General features: G+C 36.9%; 1 protein-coding gene across 4 annotated transcripts in view; it reads left to right on the forward strand.

Moving 5' to 3' along the window:
- The window catches only part of cdc42bpab (CDC42 binding protein kinase alpha (DMPK-like) b), a 94,834-nt gene that overhangs the window by 55,034 nt on the left and 23,189 nt on the right, over positions 1 to 16,611 (forward strand). For all 4 annotated transcript variants that reach the window (XM_055149356.1, XM_055149353.1, XM_055149354.1 and 1 more), the window contains exons 7-18: positions 4,965 to 5,058; positions 7,045 to 7,245; positions 7,575 to 7,713; positions 7,783 to 7,892; positions 8,122 to 8,201; positions 9,287 to 9,465; positions 10,913 to 11,035; positions 11,523 to 11,656; positions 12,410 to 12,531; positions 13,367 to 13,487; positions 14,174 to 14,284; positions 14,677 to 14,924. In XM_055149356.1, the coding sequence (XP_055005331.1) occupies positions 4,965 to 5,058; positions 7,045 to 7,245; positions 7,575 to 7,713; positions 7,783 to 7,892; positions 8,122 to 8,201; positions 9,287 to 9,465; positions 10,913 to 11,035; positions 11,523 to 11,656; positions 12,410 to 12,531; positions 13,367 to 13,487; positions 14,174 to 14,284; positions 14,677 to 14,924 (1,662 nt within the window). The remainder of the gene's footprint in view (positions 1 to 4,964; positions 5,059 to 7,044; positions 7,246 to 7,574; positions 7,714 to 7,782; positions 7,893 to 8,121; positions 8,202 to 9,286; positions 9,466 to 10,912; positions 11,036 to 11,522; positions 11,657 to 12,409; positions 12,532 to 13,366; positions 13,488 to 14,173; positions 14,285 to 14,676; positions 14,925 to 16,611) is intronic.

A 16,611-nucleotide genomic window follows, 5' to 3' on the forward strand; every position in this document is an offset into this window, starting at 1 on the left:
TATACCAAGCCCCATATTATCTTGTCCAAGTACATATCTTTATAATGAGCTTTGAAGTGTTTTTGGTTCTTGTTTATGTAGCTGCCCTTATGTTTTCATGCATGATTGTACAATTACTGGGCTTAAAATTGTCAATATGGAATTCATTTAAAAATATTGAGTAAGTTCATTGTGTTGACTGTAATCATATAATCTAATATTGAAATGGTTATATTTTAAATCAATTCCATCAAGGCACCACAACAAAACCCCCACAAATTTTTTATATAATTTTGAACCTTCATTTTCATTCAACTCATTTATTTATTTCAAGCATATTCATGAACACAAGAATTATACACGTAACATGCACTTAATGTACATTTCATTTCATTTTTTCCCCTTATTTAAGCTTGAAAAATCTTTCTGAAATGTAATAAATCTCCAAGTTATTAAAACATTTAGCTGAATCTTGCATTTTAAATAGCCTATTTGAGCTTAAAACAATGGCGTTATGGATGTAAGTTACGACATAGCTGCTTAGCACAACTAATTCTGCTCACTGAAGTGTATTATTACTAAAGCAAGTGCAATCTAATTTACAGTGTGATAAAACTACACTTTGAAGAATAATTTACTCTAAAATGTTACTAAATTTAACCATGCGTCATGCTTCTGCTTAGTATCCATATGGAACCAATTCTTTCTATGAATTCTAGCGCTAAATATAGAGCTCTAATATATCAGTGAAGCTTTTATGCATTAAACACTATCCGTATATTAGCCACATCTGTTAGCAGCTGTGCAAAAGGTTAAAGAGTTAGCAGCTCCTCTGGCCCACCCCGCGCTTGTGGCTTATTAGATGGTACTATTAACGCTACTGGAAAATAACAGGGGTCTTCACAGCTTGCTTTGAAGGCCTACAGCAGAAGACAGGGACATCAAAGTTCCCTTTCAAGCTGCTTTATGTGTCTCTCAAGAACCATCTCCCCCGACCAGACTTGGGCCTGTGCGTTTCATCTCTTTAAAGAAGAGTTTGAGGAGAACTATATCTGCGTTTTTCAACTTTTATTGGTTTAAATGTACAGATTGATTGCTATGCCAGACTGTGTCGTATTGATTCTTGTCTATCAGGAAGTGCAGGGCTGTTTCAAGGTCAGATCTATTAATCTAATCAACAGCTGTTTAATGATGTGGTTCTGTGGCTCCCGGAGCGAATGGGGCCTCTCTGTGTGTGAGTGTGATGGTTTCCTCAAAGTGCCCCTGTTTTCCCCATTAGCCTCCTCTTGCAGACACAACATGGTAGCCCTCCAGCTCTGTGCTCCTAACCAAGATCTGACAGAAATTATGGACATGGGAATTCAGTGTTGTTGCCCACTGTTCCACATGAGTTGATTTACTAAATTAACAAAAGCAGAGTTGGTAAATTTATCATTGTCAACTGCTCTATGGTTAAAGGTTAGAGGATGTACCTATACTTATGTTACTTCTTATCCCCAGAGCCACTTTTGAATATGTCTTGAATTTTTTATTATTTCATTAACATTTGTAATGAATCTGGTTTGTCTAATATAGATAGCTGTAGACCATGACAAGAATAGACAGAGATTGCACCTTCCCTTCACTGTAGTAATAAACTCATTTGAATAAGTGCCATCACGAGATGTGCTTAAGGTGAGAACATTTCATGATCTTGCGCCTAACGACTCAATGTGAGGATTAACACTGGCATCGCTGGCACTGAAAGCTGCTAATGTGTGTGCTGTGACTTGGCAACGCAGGTTTATTTTAAGCCCACATCACAAGACCGAAATAGCAACGGCTCTGTTTCCAAACCTGTGACTGCCATTGTCTGCTGATTTATTGATTCAGTGTAGGATTTGTACTGGGTCTGAGATATTTGGCATGTGATGTTTGTGTATGTTTGACTATGGGAGTGTCCCTGTGTTGATAAAGGGGGCTCAGACACGAGGTCCGACACATATCGCCCTCTGGGGAAATCACTGCTGTGGTCAGACTGGGACATTCTATATTTGGACCCTTAACAGTGCCATACAGTCTGTTTCATACCAGTGCACAAATGATACAGGGTCAGGGGGTCTTTCACTGAGCCGCAAGTTTTGGATTTGGGCGAGTCTGAAAACTGCAATGAATGTGCGATTCATACAGCCAGTATCTAGTAATGTTTAGAAAATAAACTTACACTCACTTAGTAACTAAGGACAAGTAGTACCCAAATATGACCCATATCAGCTATGATACGGGTAAAGTAAACAGGAGAATTTAGGTTCAATGTCAACTGCCAAACTTCGACACATAAACTATGATGTCAATTCTACATTTAAAGGGCCCATATTACACTGTTTTCTGATCTATATTACAATGTTGTTTCCTTTCCAAAAACATACCAGGAGTTTTGTTTCATTCACACATTTAACATGCAAACCCTGCATATTTAGGCTGAGGTCTTCTCTCAAACAGAAAACACCTTGTGATGTCATGTGGTAAAACAGGACGTTCTCCACTGTGTTCAGTCCTGGAATTACCAATTTCTACTGAACTAAAGTTGGCTGTTAACTTGAAAGTTACTACTACATGACATCACAAGATGGAATAGAGCATTTTGTCCTTTTGAGATGTAGACAGACTAATAATGCAGGATTACTCAAACAGCTGAATGAATTAAAACACAACTCGAAGTATGTTTTTGAGGAAGTAACAGCATTGAAGTGCGACAGGTAATGATTATTTTACGGTTAGATTTGGATCCAACTGGAAGTATTAATTGTCCCTCGTAGAACTCTCAAACATACCAGAAGGCGACAGGGTTTTAGTTTTGCATTATTTGGTCTTTGCAATAATAAAAAATGATAATTTCTTGTAAAATAATAAAAGCACAACACAGATTAAAATCCAGCTCAGACAGCAATTTGAAATGTCTGTTGTATAATTAGTCTGCGCTCTGCTATCATACTGATTCGTTTTACTGATTTCACTGAAGTCAAACCTAATTGAATCTGCACACTCCCAAACATTGTGCCAGTTTTTGTTTCCTCCAGATAAACCCAGCAATTACAGCGATATTAACCATAAACCACACCAGAACATCTGCTTTGTGAATATTGAGAAGCAACCCTTTCTACTGTACACTTTTAGTTTCCTTCCATCCCAATATCACTCTATGGCCCTTTCAGAATGCTGTGACGTCAGATGAGCACGAACCCATTGTAAACAGTCGTAAGCTGCCGTAATATGGAGCAGATGAAATCCTCAAGACGAGAGGGTCCAACACAATCAGAGAGAGTGTAGTGTCTAGCTCTCCTGTCTATCCACTTCAGTAATAAATTAGTTTAAACAGGGGTGTGGGGGAGTTGGGACCAAGATCTATTTTAGACATAGGGAGGTTGTTTATATGTTGCATATTTTCTTCGAATGGAACAAGTTTGTGAGTCAAAAACATGGCTCCGTTTTTGCACAAGTGAAAATGGATACTTTAAACACACGTCATGCATAATTTTCATTCTGTGCAGCTATTCCCAACGCTCCAATCCATCTACTTCTCCATATTTGTTCTGTTTCTGGGCAGTTTTCACCTGTCATTGAGCTGATAAATGAATACAAGGAAATTGCACTTAATTCCTCTACAAATATACGTGAATTATTAAGGACTAGACTTACAAGCAAGTTCAGGCAGCTCTGTTTCCCCTGGTATTTTAATTTTGATGTTTGTTTAGTTAAAGGATCAGACTGTACATTGCGTGTTTTAGAAATCATTTGCAGTTTCTTACACTAGTAGTGATACTTTTGTTTAAAAATGTCAAGGTATTAGGTTTCCATGGATACACATTATCTGATTATGACTCAATGTAGAAAACACTTACCCTAAAACTAATCAGCCTCCTGTCCATAGTAACTGGTGTTGGCTATATGTACTGACTAGGAGTCTGGACCAAGTAATGGAAGTTTAATATGTACTTAGCCAGTCCATGCTGTGATTTGCATTTCAAATTAAGTTCACTGGACTGGTTGGAGTTTGTGCTTTTTGAGTGCAATATGTAACTTTGCTTGTCTCCATTCAGATATTATTGCTTTGCCTGGAATGTTCCTACTGTATGGAATTGAACTTTATCCTTTATTCAACTGTAATGTTTTTTATTGTTGGATAAGAACCTTGTAAAAGGTTGATGTCAAAGGCTTGTCTCAAGGCAAGGCCAATTTATTTGTATAACAAATATACACAAAGTAATTCAAAGTCAGTAGAACTCAGTGGATATAGTAATAGATATTTAATTTTATTGTCATACATCTTGCTATTTTTTCTACTTAATTAAAATGTATTATTACCATTTACATTTTTGCACTTTATTATTTTTATTTTGATGTGTGAGCTATTGTGTCCAAATAATTTCCCATGTGGCTCAGTAAAGTTTGTCTAAGTCTAAGTGAGTCTATGGAACATTCTAGGTAAAGCAATATCATTTCCATGGAGACAAGCAGCTAGTGGAATTTCCAAGAAGTTACATAGTGTATCTTTAAAATCCCAATCCCAGTTGATATGTTTTGAAGATTAAAGGTGCACTATGATTTTTTGGTTGAGGGTTCATCTCCTGCTTGTCATTATCCAAGATGTCATTGCTCTGCCTGGAATGTTCCACAGTATGACATTAAACAGCTCTTCTTCACATGTAGTCAATTACAGTGTTTTTACAGTGGTTTATAGCTCAAAAATACCTTGAAAAACTGGCATTCTGACTGTGAGCGGTGTTGCCTCTCCACAGACTTGACCTGTAACTTCGTTTGGTTTGGTCTCCATGAAGATACGCTTTAATACCATACTGTGAAACATTCTAGACAAAGCGATAACAGCTCTATGCAGAAAATTATTTGACGGCTTCATCGGAAAAGTTGCACAATACACCTTTAAAGATGTTATTTCACTACTTTTAACTAATTGCTTTTGTCTCTCCTCTTTTCTTTCTTTCCAGGGACATTAAACCAGACAACATCTTACTGGACATGAACGGCCACATCCGCCTGGCTGACTTTGGCTCCTGCCTCAAACTCATGGAGGATGGAACGGTGAGTGTGACCACAGACTGCTGCAGAGGCATCCCAGAGTCCAAGGCAAACATACCAGCACTGCACTGACCCCTCAACCCCCCCAGCTCCCCCGCCGTCCCACAACCCTTCCTGTGTGCTTTTTAGGATTCACACAATAGTCTTAGCACAAAACCATACAAGTGGTTACATAAAGTGCAACAGTAGTTCAATAATAGTACACCAGGATCAGAAAAAGAAAAGTGGTTATATCTATTTTTACATGCATATCCTAAAGCAACACTAAGCAACTTTCCAGATATAAATGGAACAAACTAACTGAACTAAAGCTTTTTTCTGCTATTTCATGAAATGGGTCAGTTGGTACTTCAGCCTTAAAATTCTCAGAAAACTATTTTAGAGTCAGAAAGACATCAACATAGAACAAAGCTTGCATAATAATAGTAAAATTTAAGATATGATAAAAATAAGGGATGTGTAAAATTTTGAGGGTAATTTGTTTCTTAATATAATAAGAAATAATAATTTAGTTTTATGTTTGTTGACCAGCTAGTTTACGGTAACTGTATAGTGAATGTCTCGCTATATGTGACCCCTCCTTCAATGTGGGTTTACTACAAAAGACCTATCTCCAAATCTTGATCTTGATCAGGACTGCCTTAGCTGGACGAAGGCTATTATTTGATTTCTTTTACCGGAATCTTCCACTGTATAGCATTAAACTTATCTCTCTTCGTGGCAGTGAAAAGGAGATGTCACCAAGCCAAGTTACTAGTCAGATTTTTGGAGAGGAGATTCCTGCTCACAGTAAAAATGCATGTTTTTAAAATATTTTTATGAGCCTGACATAAAATAAATTCAAGATAGATAAATGTAATGCCATACTGCGGAGCATTCCTGACAAAACACTAACATTTTCATGAAGACAAAAAGCCACATAGTGCACCTTGAACATAATAATTAAGGCTAACTTAAATGAGGCTATGAATATATTTGATTTACTTTCCCTCTTTTTGCTAACAGTAGAGTTTGTTCTGTCTTCATGAATGCCCCATTGAACTGAAGATTTAATTTGATTTTATGATCTGCCCCGAAGAAATCTCCAAAACCACTCCAGTTGATCGTAGCAGAGACAGTACCACTTGAGCTGTGTGTGCATGAGGGAATTGATCATGCAGAGGGGGCCAACTCTCAATACAGCCTTTGTTTATCTGCTGTTGTGGGGGATCGTTTCCATCTCCCACACTTCCACAACTCAGCTGTTTCTCGTCAAAGGGTTCATTATCACTCGGGCCGCGCTCCTCTGTTATGAATGAGATTTCTATGGGGGTACATATTTCGAGGCATTGTTTTTTCTGAGTCGAGAATGTGGTGAGGTCATTCGCTCACATCCAGGGCAGGCGTGACAAGTGTTACTGTAGTTCAGAGGTGGGCAAGTGGGCGAAAAATCACAATTTTACTTAGAGCGTAGGTCACAGCTATGGATGACAATGTGTGTAAATTATGCATCTAGCTGTAAATTACCTTCTAAGAACTAATTAAAGGTGCACTGTGCAACTTTTCTAGTCGAGAGTCCACGACCGGCTTTTCTTCATGGAGATGCCATTAGGCCAAGTTATAGGTTAGATCTTTGGAGACTCAAGCCTGCATGTTTTAAAATCTGCTTTGCAATGTTAATACGCCTGGTAGTTTGATAAATGCAATGTAGGTAGATATGGTTTAGTGCAATACTGTGGAATGTGATGTAATAATATCTCTGTGGAGACAAGCATGTGGTGGAAGTGTCACCTCTAAACAGAAAGTTGAAAACCATAAAGAGACCTTTTTATAATCCACTCCAACTGTTGAAGCTATTTTAGTGTTCTCTATTACATTATTTAACCAACCGCACCCTTAAAGCAGCTTAAGCAATAGTCATTTTGGGCCCTCTCTCAGTGAATCATTATAGGCCTGTAGAATGTTAGGAGGTCACATAAACCCCCTTCTCTCTCTCTCTCTCCCATCTAGGTCCAGTCTTCAGTTGCAGTAGGGACTCCAGACTACATCTCCCCAGAAATCCTTCAAGCTATGGAGGACGGGAAGGGCAAGTACGGCCCCGAGTGTGACTGGTGGTCTCTGGGGGTCTGTATGTACGAGATGTTGTACGGAGAGACGCCCTTCTATGCAGAAAGTCTGGTGGAGACCTATGGGAAGATCATGAACCACAAGGTGAGAGTCTGGTGGTACCAGTCACACTGAAAGAATGTGGGTTGATTTTTTTTTTTTATTTATTTGATATGGACATATAAATTACATTGAATGAACCAGATGCATTGTCTCAAGTGCAAAAAATGCCTGTCCATTTAGTAAAAAATTTTGACTCGTATATCTGTTTTTCATGATGATTTTGATATGGGTTAGTCCTAGTTTTTGCAGGATCCTAAAAGGCTTTAAGAAAATAGTGAACAAATTCTGGACAGCTTAGTTCTAGTATTTCACAACAATTTTATTAGAAAAAAGAAGTTAAAGCTAATTATAATCTAAACACTGTATTTCAGGAGCGGTTCCAGTTTCCTCAGCAGGTCACAGACGTGTCAGAAGATGCTAAAGATCTGATCCGGCGCCTCATCTGCAGCAGAGAGCACAGACTGGGACAGAACGGCATCGAGGACTTCAAACAGCACCCCTTCTTCTCTGGTGCAAACTCTAATTATTACATATTAAATATTACAATTATTACATATTTAACAAATGTGCTTTTTACAGGCATTGACTGGGACAACATCCTCACCTGTGAGGCCCCCTACATCCCTGAAGTCAGCAGCCCCACAGACACCTCCAACTTCGATGTGGACGACGACTGCCTCAAAAACTCAGTACGATTTTATAGAAGCATTTCCTTCTTAAAATTTCAATTACAGTTACCAAGATTTGAGAACAGATATTGAATCTAATCACTTTAATAGTCTTTCTAATCTGCATTCACTGTCAAAAGATTTTTTTCTATGCCTTTTTTTTTTCTTTATTTTGGTGTATCTTCTTATTTTATGATTCTTTATAACGTTTGACTGTTAATTTTGGCTAATACTTTTTTTTTTTTTTCAGGAAACCATGCCTCCTCCATCACACACTGCTTTCTCTGGTCACCACCTTCCGTTTGTGGGATTTACCTACACAAGTAAATGGTAAGCCTTTACATGCCTTTAAATAAATGAAAAATTTTATTGATTGTGTGTTTTAATGGACTAGCCTAGGTTGCACCCCACCTATCCATGGGTGAATTATTAGTTAAGGCTGTTGCCAGAGATAGCAATTAACAATTCAATACATGCTGAACCTCATGAATGCTAACTTAAAAACTGGAATTTAGTGCCTTAATATGCTGTATTTGTATATGTATGAAGATCAACATAAATCTCTGCAATTAAAATGGGCAAATCTGCATTTAAATGAAAGAATAACAAAAAACAGATACTGTACATCCTAGGGTATTAGTAATGGGTGGTTTTCCCAGACTCCTCTCTTCCTTTGGCACATCCCTGTCTCTTAAACAAAGTGCTCTCCTCCCTAATAAGGTGCTGTAGATCTCACACTAAATCACCAGCCGTGAGAAAAACCCAACACTTGGTCTCTTATCTCTTCACAGTCGACTGATAATGGCCCTTTTCCACTTTTTCCACTTTTCTCACTGTGTCTTTGCTCTTCAGTTTGTCCACCTCTTCTCTGTTGTGTCTGCCACTACGGCCTTCCATGACTCAACTTCCTGGGAACAACTTTCTCTATCTTTCACCAGACCTTTTCTGTACTGTTTTTTCTTCAGTCATTGTCTCTCAGACTTAATTGCTTAGGTGATGTACCTGATTTTTACTGTCTAAAAACATGAAAGACAGAACTAGTTCTTTTTAAACAGTCAAAAATTATATGTCAATTACTTTATGAGTTACTGAGGAGTTTATCAGCAATTTTCACAATGCTTAGAGTATAGTGCAGAGTTTTGATGGTAAAGTGAAAACACTTCCTGATTATTGGACAAAAATGCTTTGAAACTGGATGCAGACAGTATGCAGCAGATTTATTTTGACCTCAAGAACTGCTTATATAAGATATTTGTCATGAAAAAATCTGGTTCATGCCCTTCAAATTACAGTTACAACTCTACATGGATAACTCTGAGGAAAAAAAAAAGCATCTCATCTCCTCTGAACATTGTATGGCTCAGTTGTATGCAAAACTAACATATATATTTGTATTGCTTATTTTCATTCGTCAGTATTCTGTCTGATCGGGGGTGCCTGAGACAGTTGGCAGGGGAGCCAGGTAAAGCGGGTCATGATAAAGTGGACCTGGAGGTGCAGCGTGGCCTAGAGGACAGTTTGGCAGTGGAGGCCTATGAGCGGAGGATCAGACGACTGGAGCAGGAAAAACTAGAACTCAGCCGCAAACTACAAGGTGAGAAGGATGGGATAAAGGGGATAGAAAAATAATTACAGTTTTAAAGGTCCTATATTGTTTGAAATGGACTCTCTTGAATTTTTTAGGCATGTTAGAATATCAGAAGTTGTGTTTTGTTTGATTCACATATGCTTGAGTAATCCTTTATTATTAATCTGTCCCAATCTAAAAGCTCAATATGCTATGTCATTTTATACTGTCTATGGATGTCATGAAGCAGTAGCTTTCATGTTAATAGCTACCTTTTTTCCTTCAGTTCAATACTGGCAATTTCAGGGCACAAATTATCCAAATCATTCTAGTAAAGTTGTATGGAGTTTAAAAACACAGTGAAGCACTTTCTGTTCCCTATTCCTATTTAGTAGTTTCTAAGCATGGAGCATTCTTAATTATTTCCTCCTTTCCTGCACACTGTCAGACTGCAGTAACATAGATAACATCTAGTGGTGGTATGTGAGAATACAACTTAGCCTGGTCAGCCAACCTAATAACACATGATAGCTTTAAGTCTTTGTTTATGCTTTATTAAGGCAAATTAAAGACTAATTATTATAAAGTTGTACCAAAAAATGTATCAGCTCAACAACTTGGTTTGATGGTTTCAGGGGTGTGCCAGACATGCTTTAAGCCTGTAATTATGGGCATGTTTGTTTTATTGGTTCATTGTTTTTAGGAGACAAGTGGCTTTTGAGATGTATTGTATTGTCAGACTCTTACCGCAGTAATAACATAGAGTCGGATTTGCATAATGTGTCGTGGTCATTATGGAGTCAATAGGCACATTCATTTTCTATTTATAGACATATTTTTGCATATCTGATTCATAAAAATAATGCCCTTGAGTTTAATATCTAGACCTGAATTCACCTTACATAATATTTAAAAGTCCTATATTGTGCAGAATTGACTTTTGTAAGCTTTAAGCCATGTTTGAATGCTGTTACTGTTTCAAAAACATACCTGGAGTTGTATTTTGTTTCATTCGCACATGTTTGAGTAATCCTTTATCATCAGTTTGCTTACATCTCCAAAGCTCAATATACTCTGTTCCAGCTTGTGCTGATGTTTTTCAAGCTAACAGCTACCTTTTGTCTTTAGTTCAGTAGAAATTGGCAGTTCCAAAGCTGAAATTATCCAAATGATTCAAGTGAATTTGAATGGAATTTAAAAACACAGTTGAGCACTTCCTGTATTACCACATGACATTACAAGTTGGAAGAGTGTGTTTTCAATTTAAGAGAAGAACTCTGCCTAAATATCCAGGAGTTTTGTGTAAAACATGTCTGAATGAAACAAAGCACAACTCCAGGTATGTTTGTGATGAGGAAACTACATTATTGCATAGATCAATATGCAATATAGTAATATGGACCCTTTAATACCACAGCACTCTCTTTGAAAGTATCGCTCACAGGTTTATTCATTTTCCCTTGTTACTGGGCAGAATCCACTCAGGCGGTACAGGCCTTACAGCACCCATCTGGAGAGAGTCCCATCAACCTCAACAAGGAAGTGGAGATCAGGAGCCTGAAGAGTGAGATCGACATCCTCAAGAAGCAAATAGCAGGTTAGAAATCATTTTTATTGTTTCTTATTCAAAGGAAAAGAGGCAATTTAAAATTTCACAAAATCACTTCGGTTATTGAAGAACAACAAATGAACAACAACATTTTATCAATTTTCATTCAGTCCAAAATATTACCATATAAATTCAGACATATGAAATCAATCTTTCTAATTTAGAAAATGTCCATATTTTTTTGCTTTAGCTGCATAATGTAAGAAGTTACTTGCAGATGTTTTTACCATAGATAATGATGTAAATTGTAATATTGTTTGTAAAATGTAAACATGTTATATATTTATTACATTGATTAGAGAATACATACTGTTGTCACTAATGAGTTTATAGTAATATGATTTAAAATATTGCCTTTTTTGATTCCTTATTATTTCATGTTTACCCTTTCTACATGTGTCTTGAATAGCTCAATATAAATAAAAAGATTTGTCCATGATTATTTCCTAAACATTTTCTTGTGTGTTTGTGCCAGACTCAGGTCAGCTGGAGAAGCAGTTGGAGGACGTGACTTTGGCGCGCAGAGACTTGGAGGATTCATCCAAACACATCAAAACTCTGGAGAAACAGATGAGGAGCATGACACAGGAGCGGGATGACCTCCACAAGGTACAACCCCCAGAGCTCCCCGAAGCACCAGAGTTTGATGATGAAACTGTGCATTAAACTGGGCCAGTCATTCAGAAACTAGTTCAGATGCATTTTACATGTAATAGGATCATGCACAATCCTATGCAAGTAATGATGAGTGTACTACATGGATGCAGTTGGTGTGATTTTGTTTTCATATGAGTCAACTGCAATGAATTACCTTGTGTATTGTCTTTACACATAAAATATGAAGATTTGTCAACATAACAAACTTTGTATAGTGTGTAATAATTCATATGCCTGCGGAGTGTATATTTTGCCCAAATTTAAAGGTGCACTATGTCATTTTTTTGGTTGGGGGACCATCAAATGCTAGTTTCTATGGATATGTCTAAAAAATTCCATAGTGTGACTTTAAACAGGTGGACCTTATATTTATTCAATTACAAGTGGTTTTATAGCTCAAAAACACTTGGGATTGCCTCTCCACAGATTTTATCTGTAACTTGGTCTGGTTTGGTCTCCATGAAGATAGAAAGATTTAATGCCATACTGTGAAACATTCCAGACAGAGCATAAGCATCTCCATGGAAAAAAAACATCTGACAGACCCTCCACCAGAAAAGTAACACAGTGCACCTTTAAACCTTTTGTATATTAACAGAAAGAGAATTGTAATTACCGGTATATATAAAATTGTACATGTAGTTTTAAGTTTCCCTATATATGTGTTGTTGTAGTTTATTTATGTACTGTTTGTGACAATGGTAGGACTTGATAGACGCCAGTGAGAAGCTGAAGTTGCAGTCGAAGGAGCTGAAGGAGGCGCACACTCAGAGGAAAGTTGCCCTGAAGGAGTTTTCTGAACTCAACGAGAAACTGACCGACCTCAGGTACAAACACGGAACCTAACTACTTTATCAAAATAAAATAAAACCAAACTAAAACCACTGTCAATATCATCACAATTAAAGGTGATGGTAGCTACTTGTGTGTAGCCTGTTTTGTTCTCTATTTTGTTAATGTTTAGACAATTTATTTCATCAGTTTAATTGTGTCTTCTGGACAGTGTCAATGCATAACTGTTATTGATTATATTATACTTCACAAGAGGCAACCTTATGTGAATTTCTCTACAGTTAAAAGAATAACAAAGCTTTTTATTATTTAAATGTCACATTCAATTTCTGCTATCAGTGTGTAAAGTAAATGTAGCCATTTTGTTAATGTTAATATTGTTGTTGTTTTTATTATATATTTATTTATTTTTTGTTTGTTAAAGACAATAGCCATAACAGCATAGCAAAGCAATAACATTTAACAAATAAAATAGTAAACATAAAACATGACACAAAAACAAAAAACAAACATAAAACAACGCTCCAAAGCTTTTTTTTTTTTTTTTTTAATACCTTTAGTCACTATACTTGGCTAATATTATTTTCAGTCTCATCATTTCCTTTCATCATCTTTTACTTTTTAATACAATCTTAAAGCATAATTTTAAAGGCATTTTCTTTTTCTCTTTTTCTCAATTTTTTTAAAAATTAAATATTTCATTAAGGTTTTGATTTGATTCTACTTGGATCTTGGATCATTTCAATGCATAGCTGTTTTCAATTACATATGAGTACATTTACTATATACTCTTTATTGTTCTATATTGTAAATTTCTTGCAGTGACCTTAATAAAGCCCTATCTTCACACTCCTGTACCTCCTCCCTCAGGTCAGCCAAGCAGCGCCTGTCCCGTCAGCTGAGAGACAAAGAGGAGGAGATCGAGAGTCAGACTCAGAAGGTGGAGGCTCTGAGGCTGGAGGTGCGAAAGGCTGAGAGAGCAAAGAAGGAGGTAGAGTAGAGCCCTGTGTTTGATAGAGCTCCCTGTTCTGTCCTCTCTGCGGTCAGTCACTATTCACTTTTTTACTGTTGTGTTTGGGTAGAAATGTAGTTAGAAGGTCTATGTAGATGTAGTCACTTTAGTTTAGGGACCACATATTGTTAACTACATGGTAAATAAATAATACCCATATAATGCTAAAAACAGTGAAGCGTTTTAATGGAAAAGTTAATGAGTTGAAAAATTTCAAAATAATGAGGAAAATTTTTTTTTTATTGTATTATATTTTTGGACTATTTGTTCAGAGATGGATTGTAATGATTTGAATTTATTTTATTAACCTTTTCCAAAATATAGTTATGTAATGGCTAAATAAATCTTGCTTGAATAAAATAGTTACTTAATGGTACTCTCACTCAAGCTCAGTTTTTGGCATTTACCCACTTCTGAAATATAACAGTAGTGTTTACATGTTTCCTTTGCCAACTGTAGTTCCTTCCTGAATTATATGTAGGTAATCTGATCCTGTCAGCCGAGATTGCTACTGTTATGTTAGCTCAATAACCTTTAGCTAACCCCATCCTTCCTACTAGAAAATTGGCAGCAATAAATAGTCAACCTGAAGGCCAAATGGATGTGTCACTTCTCTATAATAATGTGTTTTTTTGAGCATAACTGACTGGCTTGTTTGTGATTAGATGGAGTCTCAGGCTGAGGAGCAAGCAGCAGAGGCCCAGAAAGAGCGAAAGCTGAGAGAGAGAAATGAGCAGTACAGTCGTCAGCTGGAGGAGGAGCTGGAGGGGCTCAAAGTGAGTATATTAATTAGCAGGAACAAAGTATGTGCTATCAAACATACATAAATCCTAACTTGGCATTAATCATAGCTATTACTCTCATCTTGATGTCTCCACAAAGTTACTGCTGAAATATGTGTGGAATAGAGGTGCGAGATCTCTTGATATTCTGTTAGTAAAACTATTAAAATAAAATGAACAGAAATGCTTAGTGTAATCTTTCAAATAAGAGTTCAAATAGTTTTTTGCATTTTTATGATAAATTTTATGGTCCAAGATAATGCAAAAAAAAAAATATTGATGATCATTTTTGTCGGTAATGCACACCCATTTTTTAATTTATGTATTGTGCAGAGCCCAAATTAATTTACTCTAAACTGCTGTTTCATTGTTTTCCTCTCTCTCAGTTGAAGCAGCCTGGTCCCACTGTCACCTCGCCTTCGGCTGACCAATCTCAGGAGGTGGGCCGTCTCCGTGGAGATCTGGAGAAGAAGACTGTGCTTTTCGAGGAGGAGTTGTCACGCAGAGAAGCTCAGCACAGCTCTGAGATCAAGGCCCTGAAGAAAGAGCTGAGAGATGCAGAGAGTCAGCACCTGGCTCTGCAGAAGGAGATCCTAATGCTCAAAGACAAACTGGACAAGACCAGAAGAGAGAGGTACTATCATACATCAGGCAATAAATATGTTGGAGCCTTTTCAATTCAGTTTTGTATAGCCCCAAAATCACAAAAGCAGTCACCGTGTAAAACTGTTGATTTAACCAACAGAAAATTAGAAAATCAAACAATAAAATAGTCATTTGTCACTAATAGACAAGCAGATTAAGTACTGGCACCACAAAGTCTGGCAGAAACTTGTATTAGCAGGGTATAAGAGAGGGCGCCTTTGAACTGACAATTCTAAATTCAGAATAGTTTATCGTTTAGATATTTGTCAGTGTCACACAACTGGGAAATTTCATTGTTGCAACCACAAAGTACAAGAATAAAAAGTAGCACACAGGATATACAAAAAAAAACCACCTTAAACCTGTTTGTTGAACTAGATAAATAGACTAAAGTACAGTGTTATGTAATCAGACACTAAGATCCAATGTATACAATTGATTTAATGAGAGCCATCTAGTGAGTAATACAGCAAGTTTTTTTTTTTTTTTTACCATGATAATTTTGGTGTTATTTGCAAAGTTTAGAAATTCTTTTGGTGGAAGTGGGCCCATTTAAGTGTGGGTTTGGTCTAACTCATTATTGTTGTTTTTTACAGCGATGAATCTGAGAGGTAAATAACGTGACAGTTATAGTCCCCCATTGTCTTGTTTTAGAGTTAAATTTTCTTTTTGTAATTTCTAGCCAGACTTAGTCAATCCAGTTTCCACCCAGCCCTACATAAAGTAATCTATGGGCAATCTCTATGACTGCATGTACTTGTACTGATGGTCCTGCCCTTTTTATGGCTCATTAGTCTGCCACTATGTATTTCTACTCCACCCCAAAATATAGAGCTTTTGATTTCATAATACTATAATATTACTTTAAATACCAAAACACATCAGATGTTACATACAATTAGTGAATTCTTAATTTTCAGCTGTAAAGGTGCATTGTTACACAATTTTTGGTGGAGGGTTGGTCAAATGCTTTTTTCATGGAGATGTTATTGCTTCATCTGAAGCATTCACAATATGGCATTAAAACGTTCTATCATCATGGAGACCAAACTAGGCCAAGTTGCAGGTCAGAGCTGTGGAGAGACAACCCATCTCAAATCAGAATCCTTTTTTTTTTCTTGGTATTTTTGAGCAATAAAACCACCTTTAACTGAATATATGTAAGGTAGATCAGTTTAATGTCATATTGTGGAACATTTGAAACAGAAGGTGACGAACCTCCAGCCTAAAAGTTACATAGTGCACCTTTAACTTGAGCAATCGTGTGGATGGCTTTTTTCCAATTTTGGAATATTATGAAATTATAACAGTGATTCTAATTTAAGTAAAATGTTTGGCAAATTTCCACTTCTTTTATGCAGTCAAAGCAGTGCCTTAATGAACCAAGGCATATATTTCTGCTTGTTGGAAACCATACAGCTTACACCCCTCCACTGTAGCAGACCCCCCTTTAGTCCCAACCCTTTTTAGTGCCCCTTTTCAGTGTTTAAACTCTAGAGATTTAGTACCGAGAAGTGAAACCACGTATTTTTCTGCTCTGGACCCCCCGCCAAGTACTTAAGACCACCGGATTCCACTTTGTTGGACTGCTGTGCTAATCAAATTTTAATACAATCTTGTTTTTGAGTAGAAAGATTTAGAGATTTGTTTTTGTACCCGCTGGTCTACCCTTCCTG

The sequence above is a fragment of the Boleophthalmus pectinirostris genome, unplaced genomic scaffold, assembly GCF_026225935.1.
Source record: "Boleophthalmus pectinirostris isolate CB_2022bp ecotype Guang Dong unplaced genomic scaffold, ASM2622593v1 HiC_scaffold_13, whole genome shotgun sequence".
Classification (NCBI taxonomy): Eukaryota; Metazoa; Chordata; class Actinopteri; order Gobiiformes; family Gobiidae; genus Boleophthalmus; species Boleophthalmus pectinirostris.